Consider the following 27,869-nt stretch of genomic DNA (forward strand, 5'->3'; position numbering starts at 1 on the left):
CCCAGCTACTTGGGAGGCTGAGGCAGGAGAATCGCCTAAGCCCAAGAGTTGGAGGTTGCTCTGAGTTGTGTGACTCCATGGCACTCTACCAAGGGCGATAAAGTGAGACTCTGTCTCTACAAAAAAAATAAAAAATTAAAGAACCATAGGAAATAAAGTCCTCAGCATGTTCCCAAGTTGGTGTGTGATCTTATATCACCTCTCTGCTCTGAAAGCAGTAAGATATTTTCCATCAAGTACAACATGGGCTCCTTAGGCACAGAGTATTGTGTAAGTCAGGGGTCCTCAAAGTTTTTAAACAAGGAGTCAGTTCACTGTCCCTTAGACTGTTGGAGGGCTGGACTGCGGGCCCCGGGACGAGTCGGCTGCTAAGCTGGACAGGCAGAGGTGGCAAAAACACTCGGAGGGCTGGATCAATGTCCTAGGCGGGCTGCAGTTTGAGGATGCCTGGTGTAAGTTGACAGCTCCATGCTCTGTCTCACTCAGCCCTTCTGTCTCCACACTGCAGAAAACCGCCTGATTCCCACTGAGTTACGCCGGGAGGCTCTGGCCTTACAGGGGTCTCTGGAGTTTGACGATGCCGGAGGCGAAGGTAACTGTACCAGAAGCCCTCCTGCCTTGAGCCCACTGGGCTCCATGTCCTTCCTCAGATCAGCAGCCAATTACCCACCTGAGTGTGTCCCCAGCAGCTTCTTCTAGAACTGTACTTTTATCTCTCCAGATAGCACCACGGGGCTCTCTTTGAGTGTGCCTTGTCTCATTTACACAGCACCTACTTACTCCTGGCTTTCTCTGTCACTTGTCACTCCCACTGGAATGTCTGCCAAGGCAGAACAGTGTCCACAGCACGTTGGCATCCGTGTTTCATTTATTGCATTATTCAGTGGTGAGAAAGGAATCCCAAATGGTGAGGGAAATGGGTCTGTGACCTTTGGCCTCAGTAGAATCTGGCTTGTGCTGTCTGACACATTAGCCTCTGACTTTACATAACTAATTACGTGAGTTAGGTTGAGATAAAGTAGAAGACTTTGGTCAAAGCCAGACAAAGTAGAAGACTTTGGTCGAAGCCACACAAAGGCTTCATCAGACAGTGCCCTCAAGATGGCCTTGGCCGCCCCCAAGTTAGCATCTCACCCCCAAGACAGCGTCACAATTTTCCCCTCATACTTTCCCAGGTGTGACCAGCCATGTGGATGACGAGTATCGTTGGGCAGGGGTCGAGGATCCCAAGATCATGATCACTACGTCCAGAGACCCAAGTTCCCGCCTCAAGATGTTTGCAAAGGTATTAGTGGGTGGGGAATGAGTCCAGGATGCCCAAGACAGTGGCCTGGTCCTGATTAGCCACTGTGATCCACAGGAACTGAAACTGGTCTTCCCAGGAGCCCAGCGCATGAACCGAGGCCGGCATGAGGTGGGAGCACTGGTGCGAGCCTGTAAAGCTAATGGGGTCACTGACCTGCTGGTTGTCCATGAACATCGAGGCACACCTGGTGAGGCTGGTGGGTGGGGAGGAGCCCGGCTGAGGGTGGTGTGAGAGCAGACAGGGTCTCTTGACAGCCTGCTTGGCCCTGCTAGTGGGGCTCATTGTCAGCCACCTGCCCTTTGGCCCCACGGCCTACTTCACTCTGTGCAACGTGGTCATGCGGCACGACATCCCAGACCTGGGCACCATGTCTGAGGCCAAGCCCCACCTCATCACTCATGGCTTTTCCTCTCGCTTGGGCAAGCGGGTGAGTCTGGGGTCCTGATGCCAGGTCTTGGGGCGAGGGATCAGGTTGGGGGTCGGGCCAGCCAGGCATTGGTGCTCGCTTCCTCCTTGCCCCCAGGTTTCTGACATCCTCCGTTACCTGTTCCCGGTACCCAAAGATGACAGCCACCGTGTCATCACGTTTGCAAACCAGGATGACTACATCTCTTTCCGGTGGGTCTCTGAGGCCTACCCCAGGGGAGCATCCCTACCTTGTGCCCCTTTTGCTTTCTGTTGACCCACAGCTGCTCCTCTCAGGCACCACGTCTACAGGAAGACGGACCACCGAAATGTGGAGCTGACCGAGGTCGGGCCACGCTTTGAGCTGAAGTGTGAGTTTGGGACTCCGTCCCCTGTCCTGGGGGGGAGGGAGAACTGTGCAGGGGCTGATGACCCATCCTGCCCCCAGTGTACATGATTCGCCTGGGCACGCTGGAGCAAGAGGCCACGGCAGATGTGGAGTGGCGCTGGCACCCCTACACCAACACCGCACGCAAGCGGGTCTTCCTGAGCACTGAGTGAGGACACAGCGGGGACTCACAGGACACAGGCCTGTCATGCCCACGTGGAGGACTCTGAATAAAATCTCTGTCACAACCCGCCTGCTTCTGAGTGGTCAGGCTCAGCCTGAAGGACCAAGCCCATCGGGTACCCTTGGGTGGGGACCTGATGGCCGTGGAACAGTCTCCTGTCGTGTCAAGGTGGGGTTGAATGTCCTAACTCACTGGGCTCACCCCCTAGAGGCACCTTGGTGCCTCTTAGGAGTCGGGCCCTGTGAACTCTGGCTGGGGATGCAGGTGCAGGACCAGGTGGTGCCTGAGTGAGTGGAACAGGCCCCAGCTGGTGGTCAGTAGGACTACTTCCCTGCTCCAAGTGAACAGGTGCACACCCTGGATTCACTGGGGACCCAGCGATGCTAAGGGTCACCCACCATGCCTACCTTTGCTCTCCCGAGGAGGTTGTCCAGGGTCACACAGGAGGGCCAGAAAAGCCTAGAGAGGCTGGGGTCTCCACACTTCCCCTCTGTGCCCAGTGACCCTGGTTTTACACACTGTGTCAGGACATTGCAGAGTTTCCTGGGAGGGGAGTAATGGCTAGAAGGAATGACCCCACTGCCCCAGGTAGGAGGAGCTCTGTGAGGCAAGTTATGCAGGACAAGGGACAGGGCCTGGAGGCCTCTGTGAGCCTTGTGGCCACACTCCAGTGAATCCAGTTCCTTCTGCAGGGCCTCCCAGGGGTCCTCCCACTTGCCTGCCGCCTTACTTCACCCGTAAAGAATGTACCAGTAGGGCTTTTTGTGAATTACAGAAATTTTCAAGGCACGTCCAGAAGCAGAGTAGTGTAATTTCTTGTGTCTGTCATAACATTACCACAGAGAGCGTGCTTAAACAACAGAAATTGATTCTCTCCCAATCCTGGAGACCGGAGTCCCAGATCAGGGTGCCAGCTCCTTCCCGCTTGTCTGACTTCTGATGGTGGCTACCCTCCTGGACATGGCTTGGCCTGTCCTGTGTCATTTCTGACTCTGCTTTGCCTTCATCTGCTTCCTTTTCCAGGCATCACATCTGCTTTCTTATAAGGACTCCTGTCCTTGGACTTAGGGTCTGTGGGGGCAATCTGGGATGAGCTTAATTTTATCTGCAAAGACCTTTTTTCTCAACTGTCACATTCATAGTCCCCCAAAGTGGATGGCATATCTTAGGGGATGGGAATCACCATTCGTGTTTCCTAAACCCATGACTCACCCTCAGTGGCTGAGGGCGTCCAGCCCCTCCCACACCACACCTGCAGATGCCTCTGCTGACTCCTGGTGCCCTGTGTCTTTGCTGGCTCAGGGCAGGTGCTCTGTGGGGCTTTGCTTTTTAATAACTTGAGTGCAGAAGTCTGAGAGCAAGGTTTGGTACTGAAGGGCCAGCTCTCAGCCAAGGACAGACAAGATGAGCAAGAGGTGAATAGAGACCATTGATCATGCCCTTCACCGGGGCCTCCACTGTGCTGAAGAAGTTAAAATTAGTTTAGTTGAAAAAGCTAAGTATAAATTCTCAAACTCCTCAAATCACCCAAGGTATGCAGGTTCCTTGGGGCCCAGGGGCAGGGGGCCTTGTGAAGGACATTTAGAAACTGCTCATGGGGTATGTGGAGCCGTCAGGGTGCTGTGGGGCAGACTTAACATGGGTGACGTTCAGGGACTCCTCGTCCTGCAAGGAGGGCAAGCTTGAGGGTGAACCCCTGGTGGAAGTCAGTTTGGCAGATTTTTTTTATCATTTAAAATGTGGTTGTTTTTCTTGAGTTAACTGTTCTAGGGTCAGAAATGGTTCCAGGCCACCAGTGGCTTAGCCTGGATGTCTGTTCAGGAGAGTTTGTAAAGGAGGCAGGAATAACAGCCATCAAAATTGAGAGAGAAGCCAGGGACATGTCTGGCTGGGCAGCTCTGGCTGGCAAGGAGTGCTAGAGGGGTTTGTGCGTGTTTCCTTTGACCTTTCTGCTAAGAAAACAGGGAGTACTTGGATAATTTAGACGTGTGAAGGACCAAGTAGAGACAGAAGTGGGAACATGACCCCAGAGCTCGTGGACAGCCCCTGTACCTGCAGCTCCTCGGTGTTCAGGGAGACTGACAAGTGTGGAAGCCAAGGGAAGAGCTTGTGGGAGATCTCTGCCCTGTGTTTGCAACTTTGATAGAAAGCTGAATTTATTTCAGAATACAGCAGCTCCCCCCATGGGAGGAGTTATCATTTTCCATGGTTTCTGTTAACCAAAGTCAACGACAGTTCATAAATGTTAAATGGAAAATTCCAGAAATAAGCAATTGATAACTTTTAAATTGTGCTACTCTGTCCCACATGGGACGTGAATCATCTCTTTGGTAGGTTTTTTTTTTTTTTTCCTTCTGTTTTTAGAGACAGAGTCTCACCCTGTTGCCCAGGCTGGTCTCCACCTCCTGGCCTCAAGTGATCCTCTCACCTCAGCCTCCCAAAATGTTGGAGGAACATTCGTGAGCCACCATGCCCAGCCAGGGCAGTGTATTTTTGTCTTGCCTGTCCACACACTATATATGCTGTGTACCCATTTGTCACTTAGTAGCCACTGGATTGATCACAGAAGGAAATAGGGTGAGTATAGGACATTGCCATATTTTGAGAGAAGGAATGAGGAGAAACCACATTTATGTAACTGATTACAGCATATTATGATGCTTGTTCTATTTTATTATTGTTAATCTAACTGTACCTAATTTATAAATTAAATTTTAGTGTAGGTTTGTACACATATGAAGGAAAACAGCACATACAGGGTGTGGCACTCTCCACAGTTCTAGCCTTCACTGGGTGGCTTGCAATATATCCGCATAGAGAAGGGGAGAATATGTTGTAAAAAGTTACTGAAGTTGGGCGGCACCTGTGGCTCAGTGGGTAGGGCGCCGGCTTCATATACCAAGGGTGGCGGGTTTCAGCCCAGCCCTGGCCAAAAAAAAAGCCAGGCGCCTGTGGTCCCAGCTGCTCTGAGGCTGAGACAGGAGAATCACCTAAGCCCAGGAGTTGAAGGTTGCTGTGAGCTGTGTGATGCCACAGCACTCTACTGAGGGTGATAAAGTGAGACTCTGTCTCTACCAAAAAAAAAAAGTTACTAAAGTTTTAAAATGAAGAACTTAAATATTGTGATGTTATGGCTTTACTAGAGTTTGCACTAGAGAATGTTCTTAATGTTTCAGAGACAGGTGCTGAAGTATTTGGGGGTAAAACATCAGCCTTGTACTTCATTAGATAAAAGAAAAAGTGGCTGAAGCAAAATGTGATTGTCAGGTTTAGGTGATGCATGTCGGGAGTTTATTACAGGGTGTCCCAAAGGTCACATAAATAGGAATCATTAAACTCATTTTTTATGTTTTCATGTGTATAACCATGTAGAGAAATACTTGTAGATACTGTATTTTATAAAATTTTGTAATGAATATTTTGTAAATAAATGTATATTTAGCTACAATTGCCCCTTTTCTCTATGTACGTGTGTATGTTTGGCAACCTTTGGGACACCCAATAGTATTCTTTCTACCCTTGTGTGTGTTTGAAACTTTTCCTAATATGTAAGAGAGAATAATTAAAAATACCTTCACTTATTAGTAAAGCAGCTTTCATATTTTTGTTTCAAATTATTAAAAATATTCAAATAAACAGATCTCACTGTTGCCCAGGCTGCCCTGAAACCCCAGGCCTCAAGTGCTCCTTTGACCTTGGCCTCCTTAAGTGTTGGGATTATAGGTGTGAGCCACCATGCCTGGGTTTTGAGTAAGAATGTATGTACCACATTCTCTTATCCATTTATCTAGCAACTGACACTTAGGTTTGGTTGTTTTTACATTGCAGCTTTTGGGAATGATGCTGCAATGAACATATGAGTGCAGTTTTCTCTTTGAGATAATGATTTCATTTCCTTCTGCTATATACCCAGAAGTGGAATTGCCACATCAGATGGTAGTTCTGTTTTTAATTTTTTAAGGAACCACCATACTGTTTGCTGTAAAAGCTGTATCAGTTTCCATTCTCACCACTAGTTCACAAGGGATCTCTCTTAGTCTGTTTGTTTGCATTGCTATAAATGGAACGTCTGAGACTGGGTGATTTATAAAGAGGTTTGTTTGGCTTACAGTTCTGCAGGGTATGTAAAAAGCATGATGGTCAGGACTTCAGGGAGCTTCAACTCCTGGAAGGTGATGGGGGACACAAGAGAAGAATGTGCCAGGCTCTTTTAACAGAATGCACTATGCCATTCATTCATGAGGGATCTGCTCCCATGACCCACATAACGCCCACTAGGAGATCGCATTTCAACATGAGATTTGGAGGGAACAAATGCCCAACCTGTATCAGGTTCTCTTGTCTCCACATCCTTGCAAACATTTTTTATCTTTTGTTTTTTTAGTAAGAAATGTCCTAAGACATGGACAAACATTTCATTTACTTACCAGAGAGCTGCCTTCTGAGTTCACTCCCATTTTTTTTTTTATTGGGAGTTCATGGGCACACTTGAATTTTGTCCTCTATTCTTTAACATATAATACATGCTAATATTTAAAAAAAACCCACGGAATTATGCACAATGATAAGAATTGTCTACATTTCTTAGACAATGTAAGGTGATACCTCATTGCAGTTTTGATTTGCATTTCCCTGGTGGCTATTTACATGTGATTGTCTTCTTTGGAGAAAAGTCTGTTCTGTTATTTTGTCCATTTTTTAAATCAAGTTGTTTGGGTTTTGCTGCTGGGTTGTTTGAGTTTTGTATATATTTTGGATACTGCTATGATCTAAGTGTGTCTTCCCCAAATTCATGTGTTGAGACCTAGCTCCCAAGATGGTATTAGGGGGTGGAGCCTTGGGAGGTGGTTAGGTCATGAGCACTCTGCCCTCTTAAATGGAATTAGTGCCCTAATAAAAGAGGCCTGAGAGAGCTCCTGTGTCTTTCCACCATGTGAGAAAGTGCCATCTATGGACAAGGAATTGGGTTCCCAGACACTGAATCTGCTGGCATCTTGATCTTGGACTTCTTGCCTCCCGAACTGTGAGCAGTATTTTCGGTTATTTACAAATTACTAAAGCCTATGCTATTTTGTTATAGTAGCCTGAACTAAGACAAATAGTAACTAACCCTTTATGAAATATAGGGTGGCCGTAAAGTTTGTGTACACTTTAAAGTAGTGTGCAGTTTAAAATTGCACACAAACTTTATGGCCACCCTGTATTTGGTTTGCAAATATTTTCTCCTGCTCTGTAGATATTAAATAAAAAGAAGCATGGTGTGAAGCACCATCTGTGCGATGCTCCCAGTGTGCTCAAGAGGTAGGGTGGGCCTCGTGCATGTGTATGAACCCTGTTAGCTCAGAAGGGTGACACCTTACTGTGTACCGGCCATCGGAGGGAGGAGGTAGTTCATGTTGGGACTGTGGACAAACATTTCATTTACTTACAGAAAGCTGCCTTCTGAGTTCACTGCCAGTTGTTTTTATTGGAGTTTATGGGCACACTTGAGTTTTTTCCTCTGTTCTTTAACGTATAAATGTAATACAGAAGTATGCACAATGAGAATTAAAGTACCTTTTTCCTTCCTTCACCCGAAACAATCCAAGCCTACTCTCCAAAGATCACTACTGACTTTTTTTTATGTTGACTGACAGTTTTTATATTTTTGATCTGAAAGGGCTTATGTCATGCACATCATTTTGACCTTCCTGTCATTCCCTCTAATGATGACCTTAGGATGCCTTCAACCCCGCAGGCTGTCCTCGTACAGGTGGTTCTGTCTCCTTCCTTGTGGCTTTATGGAAAAGTGGTTTCCTGTTTTTACTCCTATAATACTGCGAAATAACATTACTGAGTGTACCTCGGTGCAGAGCTGTGCAGGTGCATCTGATGAATAAATCCCTACAAGTGAAATTATGTCTTTAAAATGATAATAGAAGTCATGTCTGTTTTCTACAGCTCTCCATCATGATATGTGAGCGTCTGCCCCCACCCCCAGGTCCATGTTTTAGCCTTTGCCAAGCTGTGGGTGCAAATGTTTTTGAATTTGCATTTTTTTACTTGTGACAGAAGTTGTGCATCTTTTCAAATATTTAATGGCCATTTGTGTGTATGTTTTCTGTGACTTGTCTGCTTCCTTTCTCTATAGAAATAATTATTCATGTATGTATGTATATTAACTATTTAAAATCTTTTAAATGTGGAGAATTTCAGACACACCAGAGCAGAGAAGGTGGAACAGTGAGTCCCGGAGCTGGCCTGATGTTGGCCGGCCAGTCTCTCCTCTGTGGCTCCACCTCGTAGGTCCACTCTGCCAGTTTGCTTTGAAGCAGATCCGAGACGTCACCTTGTTTCATCCTTAAATATTTCTGTGTATGTCTCTAAAAGATAAGGGCTCCATGAAAATAATAGAACCATTATTACACCTAAAATTATCAACAGATACCCCTTTCTATCATCAGCCAGTGCATGTTCGTTTTCCTTTATTACAGTATGTGTGTTGGAACTAAGGTCCATGTTAGGTCCATGCATTGCAAATAGTTGACAAGTCTCTTCAAGTTTTTTTTTTTTTTTAAGTTTTTATTAAGCTGTTCACATACCACACAACTCACTTGGTATGTGAATTGTAAAATTAGGTCAATTATGAAAATAATGCAACTATTGGTATTTTCTAAATAAAGTGCCACATGCTGAAGCACCTGAACTGTATAGTTCAGTATTTTGTTTTAGTCATATTCACAGGATTGTGCAACCATTGTCACAATCTTATTTCAGAACATTTTTGTCCCCCGGGAAGAAACCCCATACCTGTTAGCTGTCATTCCTCAACCTTGTCCAACCAGACACCCATCCCCTGGCAACTGCTAATCTACTCTTGTTCTCAGACTGGCCGATTCTGGACATTTCATACAGATGGAGTCATATAGTGTCTCCTTTTCTGTTTGGCTTTTTTCTCAGAAAACTGATCTATTTCTTTTACTAGAGTTTCTCACAGCATGAATGTTGCTGATCTTATCATTTGTGGTGTCATTTCACATTTTCATATTCACTGGGTTTCGTCTGAATTAATAATAGACCTAGAAGCTCAGTCAGGTACAGGCTCAGTTTTCTTAGCGGTAATTCTTGGTGGGGGTGGTGTGTCCTTTCATCAGGAGACTCACAATGTCTGTGTGTCCTTTTGTGATGTTAGAAGGCAGTGGTATTGCTTAGCTCCATTAATTCACTATGGGTTAAAACTTGGTGCCTATTTCTCAAGAAATTAATACGAATTCTTGTTTGCATTATAGTTTCAAATTCATTACTGCTCATTTATAGGAAAATGATGTGTAAGTATATTGTATATTTTAACTAGCTACATTATTACACTTTTAAGTTCTTATATCTCATAAGATTTTCTAGAACTTTCTAGCTGTTTATGGCATATGCCAACTGGCGTTTCTCAGACCTCCCCTTCCTCTTTCCTTGCCACATTGCCTTGACTAGGACTCCAGAACAGCCCCATCAGCAGCAGGAGGTAGGGAACCTCATCACTGCAGGAAAACTTCCAGACATGTTTTCACCTCCCCTTGGATGCACACTTATTCTCTGTGGTGTTACAATTCAGGGACAATTGGACCCCCACCTCCCTTGGTTGTCATGGAGACCACACTCAGCCAAGTCTCCCTGGGCTCTGCACTCCGGGACCACAGAGGGCCACCCACTGTGCAGGAGCCAGTATCAGCTGAAAATAATGCGACTATTGGTGTTTTCTAAATAAAGCACCCATGCAGAGAAAGGGCCAGAGTGGGTCTGCGCTAAAAGGGGGCGTAGCAAACCGCAGGAGGACACGGGGGCCTAACCTGGTCTGCGCGTCGCTGCACCACTGCCACTGTCAGAGGACTTGTCTGAGTTTATTTCCTCCAAGGGCGCATACTAGCGGGTAGGGGCTTCTCGGACAATGCAGATACCCAGGCTCTGCCTGGAATAGGTGAAGCCAACGTGGGGGGAAAGTTGGTATGCACATTTTAAGGTCGTCCTTTTTTAAAAAAAGATGAGGAAAGGGCGTTTTCCTCTCTTTAAGGTTTTCCCCTTAAGAATTCTTTGAAGCAGAATTACAGGGTAGCTCCCAAGGGCAGAAACCCAGCCCGCACAAAGAGCAGGGGTTTGTGGGAGTGGGAGAGTTAGTGGAGGTGGCAGCAAATCTGTCCCAAGAGGGTGAGGTCCCAGGCGCTGAGGGGCGCCTCTTTCTGCCAGGCTTGTGGATAAGCCAGCCAGCCAGCTTACCCAGTAGGAGGTTATTAACAATGTAGCTGGGGGGAATCTTCAAATTCTTTTGTCTATCACAAAAGAAACCGGAGGCTCGGCGCCTGTCCAGCGGTTAGGGCACCAGCCACATACTCTGGAGCTGGCAGGTTCGAATCCAGCCCGGGCCCACCAAACAGAAATGACAACTACAACCAAAAAATAGCCAGGCGTTGTGGTGGGCGCCTGTAGTCCCAGCTACTTGGGAGGCTGAGGCAAGAGAATTGCTAAAGTCCAAGAGTTTGAGATTGCTGTGAGCTGCGACGCCACAGCACTCTACCGAGGGCGACATAGTGAGATTCTGTCTCAAAAAAAAAAAAAAGCCAGAGAACTGTACACTAGGGCTCCCGCAGCCGCCGTGGCCAGAGCTCCTGGAGGCGGGCGGGCTCGGGATGCCATTGGCCGATAGGCGTGCCCTGCCGGCCGCTGCGCGCTTCCATTGGCTGCCGAGACGGAGCAAAGCCACCTCGCCCGGCAGCTGCGTCCGCAGTGTCCATCCTAGCTCGGAATGGTGAACTGCGGCTGCAGGGGACCTGGCCGGCCAGCGGCGCCATGAGCCGCAGCTTGGACGCAGCGCGGAGTTTCCTGGAGCAGCTGGAGGAGCTGGGCGGCCGGGAGGGGGCGGTCCTCGCCGGCGAGTTCAGCGTGAGTGGGCGAGGGTGGACAGCCGTGCGGCGCGCTGCGGCTCCTCGCCCTGGATTGTCCCGACGTCCGTCCTGTGCGCCCTGGAAGCTCTGGCTCTGTCGCTCTTGATGTCCCGGGAGGGTCTTGCCGCCTGGGGGCCTGTGGGTTTTTCTCTTCCCAGCACCTGTCTCTCGCGCGCTTTCTCTTGTCGCCACCCTCTGCCCCAGGGTCCCCGAGGGCTGAATCCGTCGGACCTGGGAGGACCGTTCACACCCCCGAGTGCCAGGAACAACCCCGCCGCCGGGCGGACAAAGCAGGCGCGGCAGGGCAGCCTCGGGGACCTAGCTGCCACCTGGTGCAGGGGAAGAGGAACCCAGAGGCCGTGGCGGTGTGAGCGTGTGGACGCCCAGCTGAAATGAGCCTCCGGGCCTTTCCTGGCTCTCTTGCAGAATCCATGCCTGGCCTTTCTAGCTTCGGGTTTTTCTTTGGTGAAATGGGGACGTTAATGACCAAACTGGCTAGAGGATTAAATGGAGTGGGTAAAAGCACTTAGCACACCTTGGGCCCTCACTTCGTAAGTGCCCTTGTCGCTGCTTATAAAAATCCTAAACGTTTCCGTAGAGGTAGTGCAAGCGCAGCGTAATGAAAGCGAACGCTTACTACAGATAATGAAATGTTTGAAATAACTTACGTACCAAATTTAGAAACATACTAGACAAATACGTAAATGCAATATATGGTAACATATTTCAAATTTTGAAAATGTAGCATATAAACAAAAATGATTACAAATGACGATTTACACAAAATATTATAACCGTTTACTAGAAATACAATATTATAATTTACAAAACGTTACTCAATAAATTTGTAAGTAAATATAAACTGTCACAAGTATAAAATAATTTATACACATAGAAATATTGTAATATGTAAGAAATAGGAAACGCATAAGGTATATAATTTATGCAATATGAAAATGCACGTGATAAACGTGAACGTGTAATGACGTGATGTATGACATCGTGCCATATGCAGTAGGCAGTGTGGTGAGGGTGCCCCACCCAGACCTGCGTCCTGCGCTGGGGGAATAGCTGAGAGAAATACCCTTATCACCACCACACTAGGGGGTCCATGAGAACTAAATGACCCATGGGCATAAGTAAAGCACTTGGAGTGGTGGCTCACACGCAGTGTGGACGCAAGCGGTGATACTTACCATTGTGATTAGGAATACCCGATGTGATGGCGCTACACTCTTCGCTAATTGTAATCATCCAAGATTAATGAAGGACCTATAGTATCTTGTTACCTTCAGCAAGTCTCTACCACGTGGTGCATCGACCTTCTGACGTACACAGTGGGGACCGTCAATAATAGTACCCCCCTTCATAAGGTCCTTGCTATGCTTAATGCCCTTACCACAGTGCTTGGCACGGAGAAGGCACTCTGGGTCGCTGCTATTACGGTACCATGCTTAATAGGCAGGCCCTGTGCGGCGGCTTCCCCACTCGCCTCGCATCATCTGAATGCCTGGGGTGCTGGACTCTGACAGCCTCCTCTCTTCCTCTCTTTTCCCGGGGTCTGCTCGGGGCCTCTCCCAGGACATCCAGGCCCGCTCAGCCGCCTGGAAGGCTGATGGCGTGCGCTCCACCGAGGCTGGCAGCCGGCCTGGGAACACAAAGAAAAACCGCTATAAAGATGTGCTACCATGTGAGTTTGGGGGCTTTGTGGGGAGTGGGTGCTGCACCCCCTCCAGGAGACTGGCTGTGGTCACAGTCCTCCCAGCAGTCCACGAGGGCGCCTCTGTGCGAGGTTCCCCTGCTGGCTCATCAGGGGTCTGTCAGGGCTTGAATAACCCTGTCACCCACAAACTGCATGACTCACTCCACAACTCTCACCTCACCCACTGGCAGACGATCAGACACGAGTGATCCTCTCCCTGCTCCAGGAGGGACACGGTGACTACATCAATGGCAACTTCATTCGGGTCAGGCTTGGGGGTCAGGGAAGGATCAGACTGGGATTGGTAGGGGTGGGCAGCAGAATCTCAGTAGTGAACTCAGCTTTTACCAGGGCGCAGATGGAAGCCAGGCCTACATCGCCACCCAAGGACCCCTGCCTCACACCCTGCTAGACTTCTGGCGACTTGTCTGGGAGTTTGGGGTCAAGGTCAGCTTTGGAGGAGGATGGGCTGGGGTCAATATTCTGAAGGTTTCCTCAACCCTGCCCCCTAAGCCAAATCACCTCCCTCTCCCCTCCCCCTCTTGTCTAGGTGATCCTGATGGCCTGTCGAGAGACAGAAAATGGGCGGGTAGGTGTCCTCAGCTCCCCCAGAATGCAAATTCCTCAGGGAAGAGGGAGGAGGAATCTTGCTATCTCCCCCGACCCCAGAGCCCTGGGCACAGTTCTTGGAGTGACCTGTGGCTCTGTGGGAAGCCCCACTGTTCTCTTGTAAAGTTTTTTGTTGATTTTTTTCCTTTTATTCATGGGGCCTATCTCCCCAGCATTGGCAACCCCTCTCCTGTTGGGGTTCCCACCCATTTCCCACATGGACCAGGAGGTCCTATACTGACTGGGTTCTCTGTACAGCTCTGGTCTCTATTTCCACCTGTCTGCCGTCAATTCACCCCATTCTCAACAACTCTGACCTCGGCTATTCCTCAGATGTCTCGGGGTGGCTTTGCCTCAAAGCCTGTGCCTTTTCTCTTTGCCTGGGACATCCTTCCCCCTGGTTTACTCGGTCACCTTCTTCAAGTCTTTGTGCTTGAATGTTACTTCTTCCGTGCGACCTTTCTGGATCCTCACACCATTTAAAACTCCCAGCACTTCCATTCTCCTTTCTTTGTCTTATTTCTTCCTTTTTTCTTCACAGTTCTTGCAAACTTCTAATACACTAGATAATTCACAATGTATTATGTACATTATTTCTTCTCTATCTGCCTGATTAGGAGGTAAGCTCCACAAGGTTGGGAATCTGTTTTGCTTGTTAGCATGAATTACTCAATAAATGCTTGTCAGAATTGAAGGCCCCACTTTATGGTGGTTTCTGCATTCTTGCCTGCTCAGGGTGACCAGACCTCCTGCTTTTGGCGGGACAGTCCCACTTTTGAACAATTTGTCCCTCGTCCCGCAGCGTTTAAAAAAGTCCCGATTTTTGGAAAGAATGCACTAACGGGCGGGAGAACAAGAAGGGAATATATGGTTTTTGGCTGCCATGTGGCTATTTCGCCAGAACATGAGTTTTATATTATTTTTGTTAATTTTATAATGTTCAACTGTAATAATAACAAATAATTGTTGAGAAATGATTATCGAGAACTGCTTATCAAAGTTTGCATTGTTGTTAGGCCCTGCCCTGCCCCCCACCATGTTGTCCCGCCTTACCAATGTTAAAATCTGGTCACCCTATGCCTGCTCTAAGGATGGGATGGGTGGTGGGAGGTAGAACAGTTGATCATGGAGTCTGTATGACCTGTGGTGATGTCCCTTTTGTTATTTCTGATTTTTGTAATTTGTGTTCTCTCTTCCTCTTTCTGCCTCCACCTCAGTACGGCTAGAGTAACAAAAGGTTAATTACAGCTGTTGTACTAAATCCATCTTGATGCCTGTTTTTGTAAACAAAATGTGGTGGAACACAGCCACACTATTTATGTATTGTCTGTGCCTGTTTTCATGCTGCAGTGGTGGAGTTGAGTAATTGAGAGTAGATCATATGGCCCTCAAATTCTAAAATATTTATTATCTGACCATTTATCGAACATGTTAGCCAATTCCTGGGATAGAAGTTTATCATTTTATTATTTGTCAAAGAACAAGCTTTGAGGTTTTTTTTTCATTTTCTAGTTCAATACTTATCTTTATTAATTTCTTACTTATACTTTTTTTTAATTTGCTTTTCGTTTTCTAGTTTCTGAAGGCAGACCTAGATCACTGATTTGAAGTTTTTCTTTCTTCATCTCTGAGCATTTAATGTTACGTATTTTGTATAAGCTGCATCACACAAACTCGAGGTGTCTTCTTTGCCGGTTAGTTCACAATAGTCTTTTAATTTCCTTAGTGATTTCTCCTTTGATCCATGGTATTTGACCATGGGTGTTTAGTTTCCAAATATTTAGGGACTTTTCCATATATCTTTGGTTATGAATTTCTAGTTAATTCCATTGTGGTAAAACATTTCAGCCCTTTTAAATGTACTGAAATGTGTTTTATGACCATGAATATGATCTATCTTGGTAAATATTCTGTGTGTACTTGAAAAGAATGTGCATTCCGCTTTTGTTGGATAGAGTGTTCTCCAATTACCAGTTATAACTATTAAGCTGATAGATTTTTTTTTTGAAAGAAACTTTGTGTCTTTACTATGTATTTTTTAATTTGTATTTTATTATGCAAATTTATTTTCTCATAATGCTCTATGAATTGCTGAGAGAGCAGCGTTGAAATCTCCAACTGTTCAATAAATATCAATTAAGTTTGTCAACAGTGTTCTTCAACTCTATGTTTTTTTGTCTACTTGCTCTATTATTTTCTGAAAGAGTAATGTTAAAATATCCAACTCTAGTCATAGGTTCATCTATTTTTCCTTTAAATTCTGTCAGGTTTTGCTTCATGTATCTTTAAACTCATAATTCAGTGCATATACATTTGGGATTATGTCTTCCTGATGATTGCATTCCTTTATCAATATATAATGTCCCTCTTCTTCTTTCTTTTTTTCTTTTGAGATAAAATTTCCTGTCACCCTGGGTAGAGCACCATGGCATCATAGCTCCCAGCAACCTCACACTCTCCTGAGCTTAAGTTGTCATCTTACATCAGCCTCCCAAGTAGTTGGCATTACAAGCATCTGCCATAATGCCTGGCTAGTTTTTCTTTTTTCTATTTTTCTTTTCTTTTCTTTTCTTTCTTTTTTTTTTTTAGTAGAGACAGGCTCTACTAGTAAAGGCTGGTTTTAAACTCCTGAGCTCAAGCAATCCACTTGCCTAGGCTTCCCATAGTGCTAGGATTACAGGTGTGAGCCACTGCACCTAGCTGCTCTCTTTATTTGTGTTACTATTCCTTTTTCTAAATTACTTTGATATTAATGTGGCCATTTAAATTTCTTTAGTTTGGACAATGTGTCTTTTCCCATTCTTTTATTTTATATCTATGTTCACCTTTATTTTTAAGTGGGTTTTTTTGTATTCTTTTTTTAAATCTATATAATAATCTCCTCCTTTAATTGGTATATTTAGCCTCTAATGCAGTTTTTCAATTTTTTTTTTTAATCTCATGGCACACTTGAACCTGTAGCATACTTGAATTATGTTGATCATTCAGCATTCTCGAATTATGTTGATCAAAAAAAAAGAGGAAATAAAGAATATACTTATTATGCTTTGAACTTCTTTTGAAAACAATTTAATAAATGATCCTTAAAATTTTTTTAGGCACACCTAAGATTCTCTTACAGCACACTGGTCTACCACAGCACACTGGTTAAAAATCACTACTCAAATGTAATTATCAAGAATATTGGGTTTAAATCTACCACCTTACTATTTGTTCTGTCTGTCCTTTTCTTCTTTTTTTTGTCTTCTTTCAGATTAGGGATTTTTCATGAGTCTGTTTCCTAGTCATTATTCCCTTTTTAGCTATACTACTTTATTTTAAACATTTAGTGGTGGTTTTAGGGTTTCCAATATATATCTTCAACTTATCATAGTCTATATTCAGATAATATTATACATCTCACATAAATGTGAGAACTTTACAATACTATATTTCAATTTCCCCTGTCCATGCTTTGTGTTACTGTTGCTATATATTTTAATTCTAAATATGACATATCCTCCATAATATACTGCTATTATTTTTGCTTTAGATTATCTTTTTAAGCTGCTTTACTGAGATAGAATTCACCCATTTAAAGTGTCCAATTCAATTGTTTTTTAGTATATTCCTGAGTTATGCTATCACTAAAATACATTTTAGAACATTTTCATCACCCCATAAGGAAACCCTGTATTATTATCATTATTATTAACAGTAACTTACCATTTCCCACCAACCTTTACAGTCCTGGGAAATCCCTAATCAGTGGCTCCCTCATTTTACATTTCTACCAGCAATGTACAAGGGTTCCAGTTTCTTTACAACCTCACCAACATTTGTTATGGTCTGTCTTTTTTAATTATAGCCACCCAAAGGACTAGGAAGTGGTATCTATTTGTGTCTCTTTTTAAATCATAGAAAAATGTACATAACATATAATTTACTGTTTTAACCATTTCAAGGAAAAACTTAGTGACATTACATATATGGTGTACAACCACTGCGACTCTCTTTTTCCAGCACCTGTTCATAGCCTGAAATGGAAACTCTGTGCTCATTAAACAACAACTCCCCATTTCCCCTTCCCTACCTCCCCGTAGCCTCTGTTTTACTTTCTATCTCTGTTAATTTACCTGTTCTTGCTACTTCATATAAGTGGAATCATACAATACTTGTCTTTTTTTTTTAATACAGAGTCTCATTTCCTCTCTTTGTTGGCTAGGGTAGAGTGCATGGGTGTCAGCCTAGCTCCCACAACCTCAAACTCTTGGGTTCATATGGTCCTCCTGCCGCCTCAGCCTGACTAGTACATGGGACTACAGACACCTGCCATGATGCCTGGCTAAGTTTTCTATTTTTTGTAGAGATGGGGGGTCTCATTTTTGTTCAGGTTGGTCTCAAACTCCTGAGGTCAAGTGATCCTTCCACCTCAGCCTTCCAGAGTGCTGGGCTTACGGGCACCATCTCAGCCCATACTTGTCCTGTTATCTCTGGCTTATCTCACGTAGCAAAATGTCTTTAAGGTTCATCCACGTTGCAGTATGTATCAGAATTTCATTCTTTTAAAGGCCAAATAATATTCCATCGTATGTATATGTCACATTTTGTTTACCTATTAATCTGCTGAAGGACATCTGTGTTGTTTCTATCTTGCGGCTATTGTGAATAACATTGCTATGAACATTGGTATACAAGTATCTGTTTGAGTCCCTGTTTTCATTTTTTTGGTATATACCTAGGGTAGAATGTGCTGGTTCATATGGCAATTCTATGTTTCATTTTCATGTTTCCCACAGTGGCTTCACCATTTTGTATTCCCATCAGCAAAGTGCAAGGGGTTCCAACTTCTCCACATGCTCATAAATGCTTGTTGTTTTCACATATGTAAGTATGTATACACACACATATACACAGAGAGAGATTCACACTTTAACAGTGGGGACAGGTTCTAAGAAATGCATTGTTAGGCGATTTTGTCATTGTGCCAATATCATACAGTATGCTTACACAGACAAACCTAGATGGTATTTTATCTATTTTTATCATATGAAAAACCAAATGTCCCAGCACCATTACTGAGTATCATTTTCCCTACTTGAGCTGCACTGCTAACAAGTACCATATATCAAGTTTCTGTATATACGAAGACTTGACATATGGTACATTATAGTCTAATGGAACCAACAGTGTAGATGGGGTCTGTCATTAACCAAAACACTGTGATGTTTTACACTGTGATGTCTTACACTGTGATGTCTTCACTCTAACAAGGGGGAAGTGGTATCTCACTGTGGTTTTGGCTTTCATTGTGCTTATATGTCCATTTGTATATCTACCCCGGAAAATGTCTATTCAGATTATTTGCCCATTTTAGAAATAAGTTATTTTGGGTTGTCTTTTTTATTATCGAGACACAAGTCCCTTTTCAGTACATGATTTACAATGTCTTTCCCATCCCATGGGTTGCCATTTCACTTTTTTTTTTTTTTTTTTTGAGATAATGTCATTCTGTTGCCCTGGGTAGAGGGCTGTGTATCAGCCCACGTGCACAGCAACCTCAAACTCCTGGGTTCAAGCAATCCTCCTGCCTTAGCCTTCCCAGTAGCTAGGACTGCAGGTGCCTGCCACAGGGCCCAGCTAATTTTTCCATTTTTAGTGGAGACATGGTCTCCTTCTTGCTCACCCTGGTCTCAAACTCCTGGCCTCAAGGGATCCATCCATTTTGGCCTCTCAGAGTCCTAGGATTACAGGCAAGAGCTACTGCACTGGCCCACTTTTTTTTTTTTAAGAGATGGGGTCTTGGCTTGTCTCTTGTAGCACAGTGGTTAGTGTCAGCCATATGCACCAAGGCTGGTGGGTTCTAACCCAGGCTGGGCCAGCTAAACAACAATGACAACTGCAACAACAAAAAAAATAGCCAGGCATTATGGCGGGTGCTTGTAGTCCCGGCTACTTGGGAGGCTGAGACAAGAGAATTAAGCCCTAGAGTTTGAGGTTGCTGTGAGCACTCTACCAAGGGCGACATAGTGAGACTCTGTTTCAAAAGAGAGAGAGAGAGAGAGAGAGAGAGAGAGAGAGTCTTGCTCTATCACCCAGGCTAGAGTGCAGTGTAACCTCAAATTCCTGGGCTCAAGCAACTCTCCTGCTCAGCCTCTTAAGTAGCTGGGACTACAGGAACATGCCACCCTCCCAGCTGTTTATTTTTTTCTGGAGACAGAGTCTCACTGTGTTGTGCCAGCTGGTATCAAACTCCTGGGCTCCAGTGATCCTATGGCCTCAGCCTCCCAAGCTACATCATTTTGCTTATTGATAGTGTTCTTTGAAGCACAAACTTTTAAAATTTTGTCAAATTCCAATCTATCGTTTTCCTTATGCTTTTGATGTTAGTCATTGTCCACTGGTGGGTCACAAAGATACTCCTATGTTTTCTTCTAAGTATTTTGTAGTTTTATCTCCTATATTTAGCTCTCTGATTCATTTGGAGTCAATGTTTTTATGTAATGTGACATAGGGATCAAAATTCATTCTTTTGCATATAGATATTCGGTTTTTCCAGTACCACTTGTGGAAAAAAAACTATACTTTCCTCACTGAAAGGTCTTGGCAATTTTGTTGAAAATTAATTGGCCATAAACAAATGGGTTTATTTCTGAACTTTCAATTTTATCCAAATGATCAATATGTCTGTTCTTATGCCAGTATAACTCAGTTTTGCTTATTATACCTTTGTAGTAAGTTTTAAAGTCAGAAGTATGAATCCTTCACATTTTTTTTTTTTCCAAGACAGTTTGGCTATTCTGGGTTAGTTCCTTGATGTGTAGAAGAGAGTTAGCATTGAGCATTAAATTGCTTAGGCTTAAAAAGGTCTTCCTGTAAGGTTGGCTCCTGTCTGGCCTGTGGGAACTTGGATTTCTAGTTAGAGTGGCTCACTATGCCTAATACTTAAACGTTTATCAAACAATATAGTTGGTGCTAAACACCTGCTCTTCTTCTGAGAGTCTGAAATTTTGGCACATGCCAGGAAGAAGGTGCCCCAATAATAACTGTGGGCACTGACTTCCTAATGAACTTTATCATGAAAAAGTGTTGGGTTTTCTCAATTTTTTCCCCTGCATCTATTCAGGTGATCATGTTTTTGTTTTGTATTTTACTAATATAGTATATGGCATAGATTTTCATATATTGAACCAACCTTGCATACCTAGGATTAATCCCACTTGGTCATTTGTATAATATTTTACCAGTATATTGTTGAGAATTTTTGTGTCTATGTTCATGAAACATTGGTTAGTAATTTTCATTTCTTATGAAATCTTTAGTGATATCTTTGTCTAATCTTGATATTAGGGTCATACTGGCTTCATACTATATGTTGGGAAATATTCTCTCTTCTTCAGTTTTTTGCAAGAGTTTATGAAGGATTTGTGTTAATTCCTCCTTGTTTGATAAAATTCACTAATCTTTTAAAGATTATAGAAATGAGAGAAGTATCTTTTACCTTTAGCTACCCATTAACTTTTTTCTTGACTGCATTATTTTTGCATACATCTGTACTTTTTAAAAAAAAAATAGTCTCACTCTGTCACCCCGAACAGAGTCCTATGGTGTCACAGCTCACAGCAGCCTCAAACTCTTGGGCTCAAGCGATCCTCCTGCCTCAGCCTCCCAAGTGGCTGGAACTACAGGCACTTGCCAAAAAACTCAGCTAGTTTTTCTTATGTGTGTGTGTGTGTTTTAGTGAAGGGGTCTTGCTCTCACTCAGGTCTGGAACTCTTGAGCTCAAGCAATCCACCTGCCTCAGCATCCCAGAGTGTGGGGATTACGGCATGAGCCACTGTGCCTGGCCTCTAGATCTGTATTTTGACTTGGTATCATGTTCCCCTTACATGAAAAGTTCACTTACATATTTCTCATAGTACACATTTACTTGTAGTGAATTCTCTCAAATTTTGTCTGAAAAGGTTTTCTGTTTTAATTTCAGCATTTTTAGGACGTCACACCATCGGCTTACAGTTTCTGATGAAATTTTGCTGTCTTTGTTCCTCAGTCTGTCTTTTTTCTGTGCATGATGCTTTTAAGATTTTTTGTCAGTGTTTTCCAGTAATTTGATCACTGTGTCTTAGTATGACTTTATGCTTATTTTCCCCCTGACTCATTGACTTTCTTGGATCTCTGTGTTCATAGCTTCATCAAATTTGGAAATTTTTCAGGTATCATTTCCTCACATATAGTTTCTGTTCTCCCTCTCTCCTCTCGTTTTGGATTTCAGGTACACTATGTGAGACCACTTGGTATATAGTTCCACAGAGAAGTGGTTCTCTGGGTTTTTTTGTTTTGTTTTTTTATTTTGAATGGTTTATGTTGCTGTTTTCATGTGTACTGATCTTTTCTTCTGGCGTCTAATCTGCTATTAAACAGTAAGTTTTTCATTTCATATATTTTATTTTTCCTCTTTAGAAATTTCATTTAGGTTTTCTTTGCATTTTTTGTTTTATTCTTGATCATGTTCATGTTTTCATCATCGAGTATACTGGTATTTATAATAGCTATTTTGAGGTCTTTGCTTCTTTCCTCATCGCTGTCATTTCTAGGCCTTTTCTATCAGATGAATTTTCTCCTAGGTATGGGTCACATTTTCCTGCTTCCTCAGATGTCTAATAAAATTTTATTGGATGTCTGAGATTTTAAATTTTAAATAGGCAAGTGTTGGATTCTGTTGTCTTACTTTAAAGCATTTTTTCTTTCTCAGGAAGGCAGATTAGTTACTTTTGTATGTCTGATCGTTTTGAGTATAAGCTCTGTTAGGTGAGATCTAGAGTACCCTTTATGCTAAGATTAACTTAGCTCTACTTCTAATGTACTTATTCTGGGTTCCCTACTGAATACCCCTTACAATCAATGAGGCATCTCCACTCTATATACCTTAGAGAGTATGTAAACCTGTCTCATTGTGAGCTCTAGGAAATGTTAATCCTGCAGATCTCTGGCATTATTCTTTCTTGGGAAGTTACTCTTATATGGCCTCATAGAGTTTTATCCTATATGCATGCAGATTATTATTTGGCCAAAGCCCCAGGGAAGGGGGTAGATCCCTATGCAGAGTTAAGGAGCGTTTTGGGGGGGAGGAGGAGGAAGGAGTTGTGGCTTGGGGGGCCTTGTTTTGTTTGGGGGGGTTTTGTCTGTTTTTCATGGGTTTGGTTTGGTTTTGCTTTTGTTTGTATAGCTCCGTTCCTTCCAGGACTCCTGCCCTGGCCTCCCTAAGCCATGATCTCTGGCTCCTGAGCTCATTAGGATTCACTGGATTCCTTAGGTCCTATAGTCTGGCAACACTGCCAGGCAGTAAGCTGCAGTGGTTTCTCCAGTGACCAAAGTCTGGCAATGCCTGTCACTCAATGTCCAAAAATAATGGCTCATGAATTTTGTCACTTTTTTAGGTGCTTACAGTGGGAGGGTGTTCTGAATTGTCTTCTGCCCGCATGCTAGCAGCTCACCTCCACTGAACCTGTGTGTGTCAGTCAGATGGCTCTGCTGGCTGGCCTGTTACAGCTGGAGCTGCCTGTGTGCACCCACCAGCACACCAGAGTTGTCTTGGGAATGGGACTACCTTTTGCTGAAATGCTGACACTGACTCCTCTCCCTCACTGCCTGCTCATACCTTTTGCAGAAAAGGTGTGAACGGTACTGGGCCCAGGAGCAGGAGCCACTGCACATCGGACTTTTCTGCATCTCCTTGGTGAGCTGGGGCAAAGATGGGATCAGGGTTCTTTGGGTCTTGGATGTTGTGAGTGGTTTGAAGGAAGATTACCAGGGTGGAGAGTCTCTGGGCTGGCCATAAAAGGATGCCCACAGTCCCCTCATACTCCGGGGAACTACCTGTTGTTAGCCTACAAGTAATCTCTGTAAAGTGTCACTATTATCTGTCATACATGTGTGCCAGGTTTCTTGAAATCCTTACTTCTCTTACCATTTCTAAAGAACTCTCTAGGCATACATACAGTTAGTGATTAATAAATACAACAAAACTTTTTAGAATTTTCATTTTTGCTGTAAATGGGCATGTTTTGGATTTTTATAACAGTTCCTCTTTCTTCCCTCAAATGTTTCCTTCCTGAACACCTTTGGGGGATGTTTGAGTTAAATGAATTTTTAAAAATATTTGACTTTTAATAATGCTTTCCTTTCTACAAACGTGTCTTTTGGCACTGTGATCTTTGTTCTCCTCCTCCTTCCCACTTGCCCCCCACTCATCTGCAGACAGAGGAGCAGTGGCTGAATGAAGACATGATACTCAGGACCCTCCAGGTCACATTCCAGAAGGTACTGACAGGAATGGAGGCAGTGAAGGGGGCTCCTGCGTGGGGATGACTTCTGCCTGCTTCTCTCTCTGTGAAGTGGACATTCACAGAAGCACTCACCTCCTCTGTTATTATCAGATGGACTTACATGGAAGATGCTTAGCTCTGGGCCTGGCTGCAGTAAGTGCTCAATGGATGCTTTTCTTTCTTATGCTTCCTTCCTCTTTTTCTGTTTTCAGGAATCCCGTTCTGTGCACCAGTTGCAATATATGTCCTGGCCAGACCGCGGGGTCCCCAGCAGTGCTGACCACATACTGGCCATGGTAGAGGAAGCCCATCGCCTCCAGAGATCTGGCCCTGGACCACTCTGTGTCCATTGCAGGTTTAGGGAATGGCCTTCCTAAGGGTCTGGTGAGGCAGAGGGAGGCCCAGGGGGGAGTACAGAACCCAGGGCCAGTCTTGTAGTCAGAGAAACCCGCCATACTTGCTCACGAGACCGAAACTGTCAGAATTTGTTGAGCACAGACTCAGCTAGGGAGCAAGTGCGCAGCACAGCTGTTGCTCAGCCTATGTTCATTAAGAAGTGTTCCTGTTTCAGTTATAATCTGGTGACTCTGGGAATTAAAAGTCCTGCATGGTGGCCCCCACTACGGAGCTCACCCCTAACTGCGACTGCCCCATTTATTTATTTTGTTACCTGTCTTTCTCTTTATTCCGATCTCTTATCATTCTTCCTTTTGTAAAGGGAGAAATTCCTGGTCAAGCTTGTTGTTTCTTTCTGCTGCTTAGTCACACCCAAGGCCCGCTTTTGCAACTCCAGGGTGGGCTTCAAGGATGTGAGTCCATGGCTCAGCCGGCTGGGGCGCCAGCCATGTACACCTAAGGTGGCGGGTTCGAATCCCCAGCCCGGACCCGTCAAACAACAATGAGACGGCTGCAACCAAAAGATAGCCGGGCGTTGTGGCGGGCGCCTGTGGTCCCAGCTACTTGGGAGGCGGAGGCAAGAGACTCGCTTGAGCCCAGGAATTGGAGGTTGCTGTGAGCTGTGGTGCCACGGCACTCTACCCAGGGGGACAGCTTGAGGCTCTGTCTCTCAAAAAAAAAAGAAAGAAAGAAAGAAAAAAAAAGGATGCGAGTCCTGTGCAGGTGCACAGAGCCCCGCCTTCAGTAGGGCCCTGAACTTGACTCACTCCTCTGTCGTTGCCATCGGTTAAATCTTAATACTTTTTAAGCAAGGGGCCCCACAGTTCCATGTTGCACTGGGCGCTTTAAATTCTGTGGCCTGCAGTCCCTATCATGGAGCCCTGGGAAACAGGACCCACTTTCTTTCTGGACCCCCCTGACACCAACTTCCCAAGTGCCCCTAAAAAGGCGTCGTGGGCAGGCCCTGACCAGGGCTCTGCCTCTCCCTTGTCAGCGCGGGCTGCGGGCGGACCGGCGTTCTGTGCACGGTGGATTACGTAAGGCAGCTGCTGCTGACCCAGGTACGAAGGCAACCCGAGCAACCCGAGCATAGGCAGTGTGCTTCCCATACCCACAGGGCCGCTCACCTGCCCGTCTCTTCGCCCCAGATGATCCCACCTAACTTCAGCCTCTTCAAAGTGGTCCTGGAGATGCGGAAGCAGCGACCCTCAATCGTGCAGACAGAGGTGCGAGCCGCGGTGTCCCTTCCCAGGGACATAGGCCGACGCTTCCAGCCTCTGCCCTGTCCTTGCTTCCTGATGACCCCTCATCCCAACAGGAGCAGTACCGGTTCCTGTACCACACGGTGGCTCAGATGTTCCGCTCAGCGCTCCAGAACGCCAGCCCCCACTACCAGAACCTCCAGGAGGTACGGAGGCCCCGTCCCCTCTCTCTCTTCCTGTCCACCTAAAACACCCTGAGACCAGGGTCCCTGACTCCGCTGGGAGCAGGCGCTGATTCCTTACACGTCCACCACCGCCTGCCTCTCGAGGTCACCCCCAGAGCCCCATCAGAGGTCAGGCTAGTTTCCTCCGAAGCCCCATGGCCCTCCACTTCTGCTTTCTCCAGAACTTCGTCCCACTCTACGACGACGCCCTCTCCCTCCGGACTTACCAGGGGCTTCTTGCCATACCTCGCCCACCAGGCGAGGTCCTCAGGTACCTGCATCCTTCCCTGTCCAACTAGTCAGGCTCAGAGGCTGTCTCCTCACTCTTGAAACACTAGCCACCCCCTTCCTTATAGTTCAGTTCACCAAATGTTCGTTGGCCCTTTCTTTGAATTGAGCTCTGGGAATCCTCCCCAAGATGCCGCTCTTACACAGGGACACCGTGGCCTCTGCCTCTAGGACTGGCACTGTGTTCTAGTGTTCTTTCCCTGGGTCCTCCAGTCATTAATTCAGCAAATATTTCTTGATACCGCCCACCTGTCAGGCGTCGTCCAGGGTGGCGCCGGCTCAGAGGCGTCCTTTGAGGCCAGCCCTTCCTCCCCTTCGATGCCACTTCCTCAATTGTATTCAATGAATAGAACATTTATGTAGAAAGGACCAACCCTCAATACCAATACCCCGCCCATCCACCTGTCGGGCTGGTCCCATCGCCCCTTCTCCGGCTTACCAGAGACCTCCCCCTCCGCCCTCCGGGCCGCCCCCGCCCCCCACGGCGCCGCCCGGGCGGGAAGGAAGCCGCGGTTTGCACTCTCCCCCGCCCCCGCCCCCGCCCCGCGCGGCCGTTTCACTTCCTCCGCACCCTGCCCGCCCGCAGGAGCATCTCGGTGCCCGGGGCCCCGGCCCTCACCATGACCGACACGTACGCGGTGGTGCAGAAGCGCGGGGCCCCAGCGGGTGCCGGGCCTGGGGCACTGGCGCGCAGCGCGGAGGAGGTGCCAATTTACAGCCAGGTGACGCCGCGCGCCCAGCGGCCCGGGGCGCACACCGAGGACGCGCGAGGGACGCTGCCTGGATGCGGTGAGTCGAGGATGGTGCCGGCGCGGGGCTGGGGCGGGTCAGAACCGTCCCCTTGCTCCTTTCCGAGAAGCCACGAGGACCCCAGCGCTCAGCCCGACTTGGCCCCGCCCCCGAGGCTGGTGTCCGGGCTTTCCTGGTCACGCCCTCTGGACTACTGCCAGTCATTGGTCACGCCGCGGAGTCGGCCGCGGAGAGGTTTGCCCGGAGGTCAGGTGTCGGCTAAGCCTTCGGCTGGGCCAGGCAGCTGGTTAGTCCTGGCCCCAAGGCCCTCCCACACGCCCTCTCCCGCTGGGCGCCGCCCTCTGCTTGCCACTGCCTGGAGAGGAAGCTTCCTGTGTGGGGTCTTGGGACTCTGCGGGGTTCCTTGGGCTGATGCGTGAGGGGGGGGTCTCCTGCCCGCAGTCTCTGCTGACCAAAGCCCCGCCGCGTCTGGCGCCTACGAGGACGTGACGAATGGAGCTCAGACCAATGGGCTTGGTAAGTCACAGCCTGGGTCGCTGAGATTCTCCGCAGGAATTTGGGATTTAGGGTTGGGAGCTTGGAGCTCATACTCTTGGAGCCCTGCCGCAGCACTAAATCAGGAAGACCTGGAGGTGTGGGGATGGCCTTCCCCTCTTGCTTAGCTCTTACCACCTCAGCTCTGCATGAGACCGATAGCGCCCTTCCTGTCCAGGCTTCAACCTGCGCATTGGGAAGCCGAAGGGGCCCCGGGACCCCCCTGCGGAGTGGACCCGGGTGTGAGCGCTGCGCCACCTCCTGCCCTCTCTCCACAAGAGCCCCGGACTTCTGCTGACAGCCGTGCTCTGCTCTGCCTCACCTTGGGGATGGGGACACTGGGCCTGGATCAAAATAAAACGTGGGGGCTTTGCCCTAATGATTACAGCATTGAGGCTGGTGAGGCATCAGGAAGGGGCATGGCCCCTGAGTCGTAAAGCGGGGAAGGGACAGAAGGGCTTCCAGAGACTCCCCTCACTACGTGACAGATCGGTATGTGAGTCTCACTTACTCAGAAGACCTGCTAGGGAGATGGCTGGACTCCTACCCATTCACACAGATCCAAGCCAGGCAGACTGACCCCAGAGAGACAAAAAGGTCCCCAGATAGCCAGCTGGATGGACAAACATAGCCAATCTTTCAGAAGGGAAGTCTGTGGGATGGGAGAT

The 27,869-nt window shown here is 46.3% G+C and overlaps 2 protein-coding genes across 5 annotated transcripts in view; both read left to right on the forward strand.

The window, feature by feature from the left end:
- Positions 1-2,349, forward strand: part of IMP4 (IMP4, U3 small nucleolar ribonucleoprotein) — a 5,966-nt gene extending 3,617 nt beyond the window's left edge. For both annotated transcript variants that reach the window (XM_023517568.1, XM_012809848.2), the window contains exons 4-10: positions 509-592; positions 1,176-1,285; positions 1,361-1,493; positions 1,579-1,733; positions 1,830-1,924; positions 2,009-2,082; positions 2,160-2,349. In XM_023517568.1, coding sequence (XP_023373336.1) covers positions 509-592; positions 1,176-1,285; positions 1,361-1,493; positions 1,579-1,733; positions 1,830-1,924; positions 2,009-2,082; positions 2,160-2,272 — 764 coding nt within the window. In that variant the 3' untranslated portion in view covers positions 2,273-2,349. The remainder of the gene's footprint in view (positions 1-508; positions 593-1,175; positions 1,286-1,360; positions 1,494-1,578; positions 1,734-1,829; positions 1,925-2,008; positions 2,083-2,159) is intronic.
- Positions 1-27,591, forward strand: part of PTPN18 (protein tyrosine phosphatase, non-receptor type 18) — a 30,454-nt gene extending 2,863 nt beyond the window's left edge. The window contains exons 1-15 of one of the 3 annotated variants that reach the window (XM_012809849.2): positions 11,057-11,190; positions 12,774-12,882; positions 13,086-13,159; positions 13,246-13,341; positions 13,445-13,483; positions 23,150-23,218; positions 23,740-23,802; positions 24,020-24,162; positions 25,198-25,264; positions 25,352-25,429; positions 25,522-25,611; positions 25,812-25,900; positions 26,504-26,706; positions 27,109-27,183; positions 27,380-27,591. In XM_012809849.2, coding sequence (XP_012665303.1) covers positions 11,098-11,190; positions 12,774-12,882; positions 13,086-13,159; positions 13,246-13,341; positions 13,445-13,483; positions 23,150-23,218; positions 23,740-23,802; positions 24,020-24,162; positions 25,198-25,264; positions 25,352-25,429; positions 25,522-25,611; positions 25,812-25,900; positions 26,504-26,706; positions 27,109-27,183; positions 27,380-27,447 — 1,356 coding nt within the window. In that variant the 5' untranslated portion in view covers positions 11,057-11,097 and the 3' untranslated portion in view covers positions 27,448-27,591. Of the gene's footprint in view, positions 1-11,056; positions 11,191-12,346; positions 12,883-13,085; positions 13,160-13,245; positions 13,342-13,444; positions 13,484-23,149; positions 23,219-23,739; positions 23,803-24,019; positions 24,163-25,197; positions 25,265-25,351; positions 25,430-25,521; positions 25,612-25,811; positions 25,901-26,503; positions 26,707-27,108; positions 27,184-27,379 lie in introns of those variants that run through there. The other 2 variants (XM_023517566.1, XM_023517567.1) reach the window with 2 other exon arrangements.
- Positions 27,592-27,869: the final 278 nt, after the last annotated feature.

This window comes from Otolemur garnettii, unplaced genomic scaffold (genome assembly GCF_000181295.1).
Source record: "Otolemur garnettii isolate 467f Iridium unplaced genomic scaffold, OtoGar3 scaffold00114, whole genome shotgun sequence".
Taxonomy (NCBI): domain Eukaryota; kingdom Metazoa; phylum Chordata; class Mammalia; order Primates; family Galagidae; genus Otolemur; species Otolemur garnettii.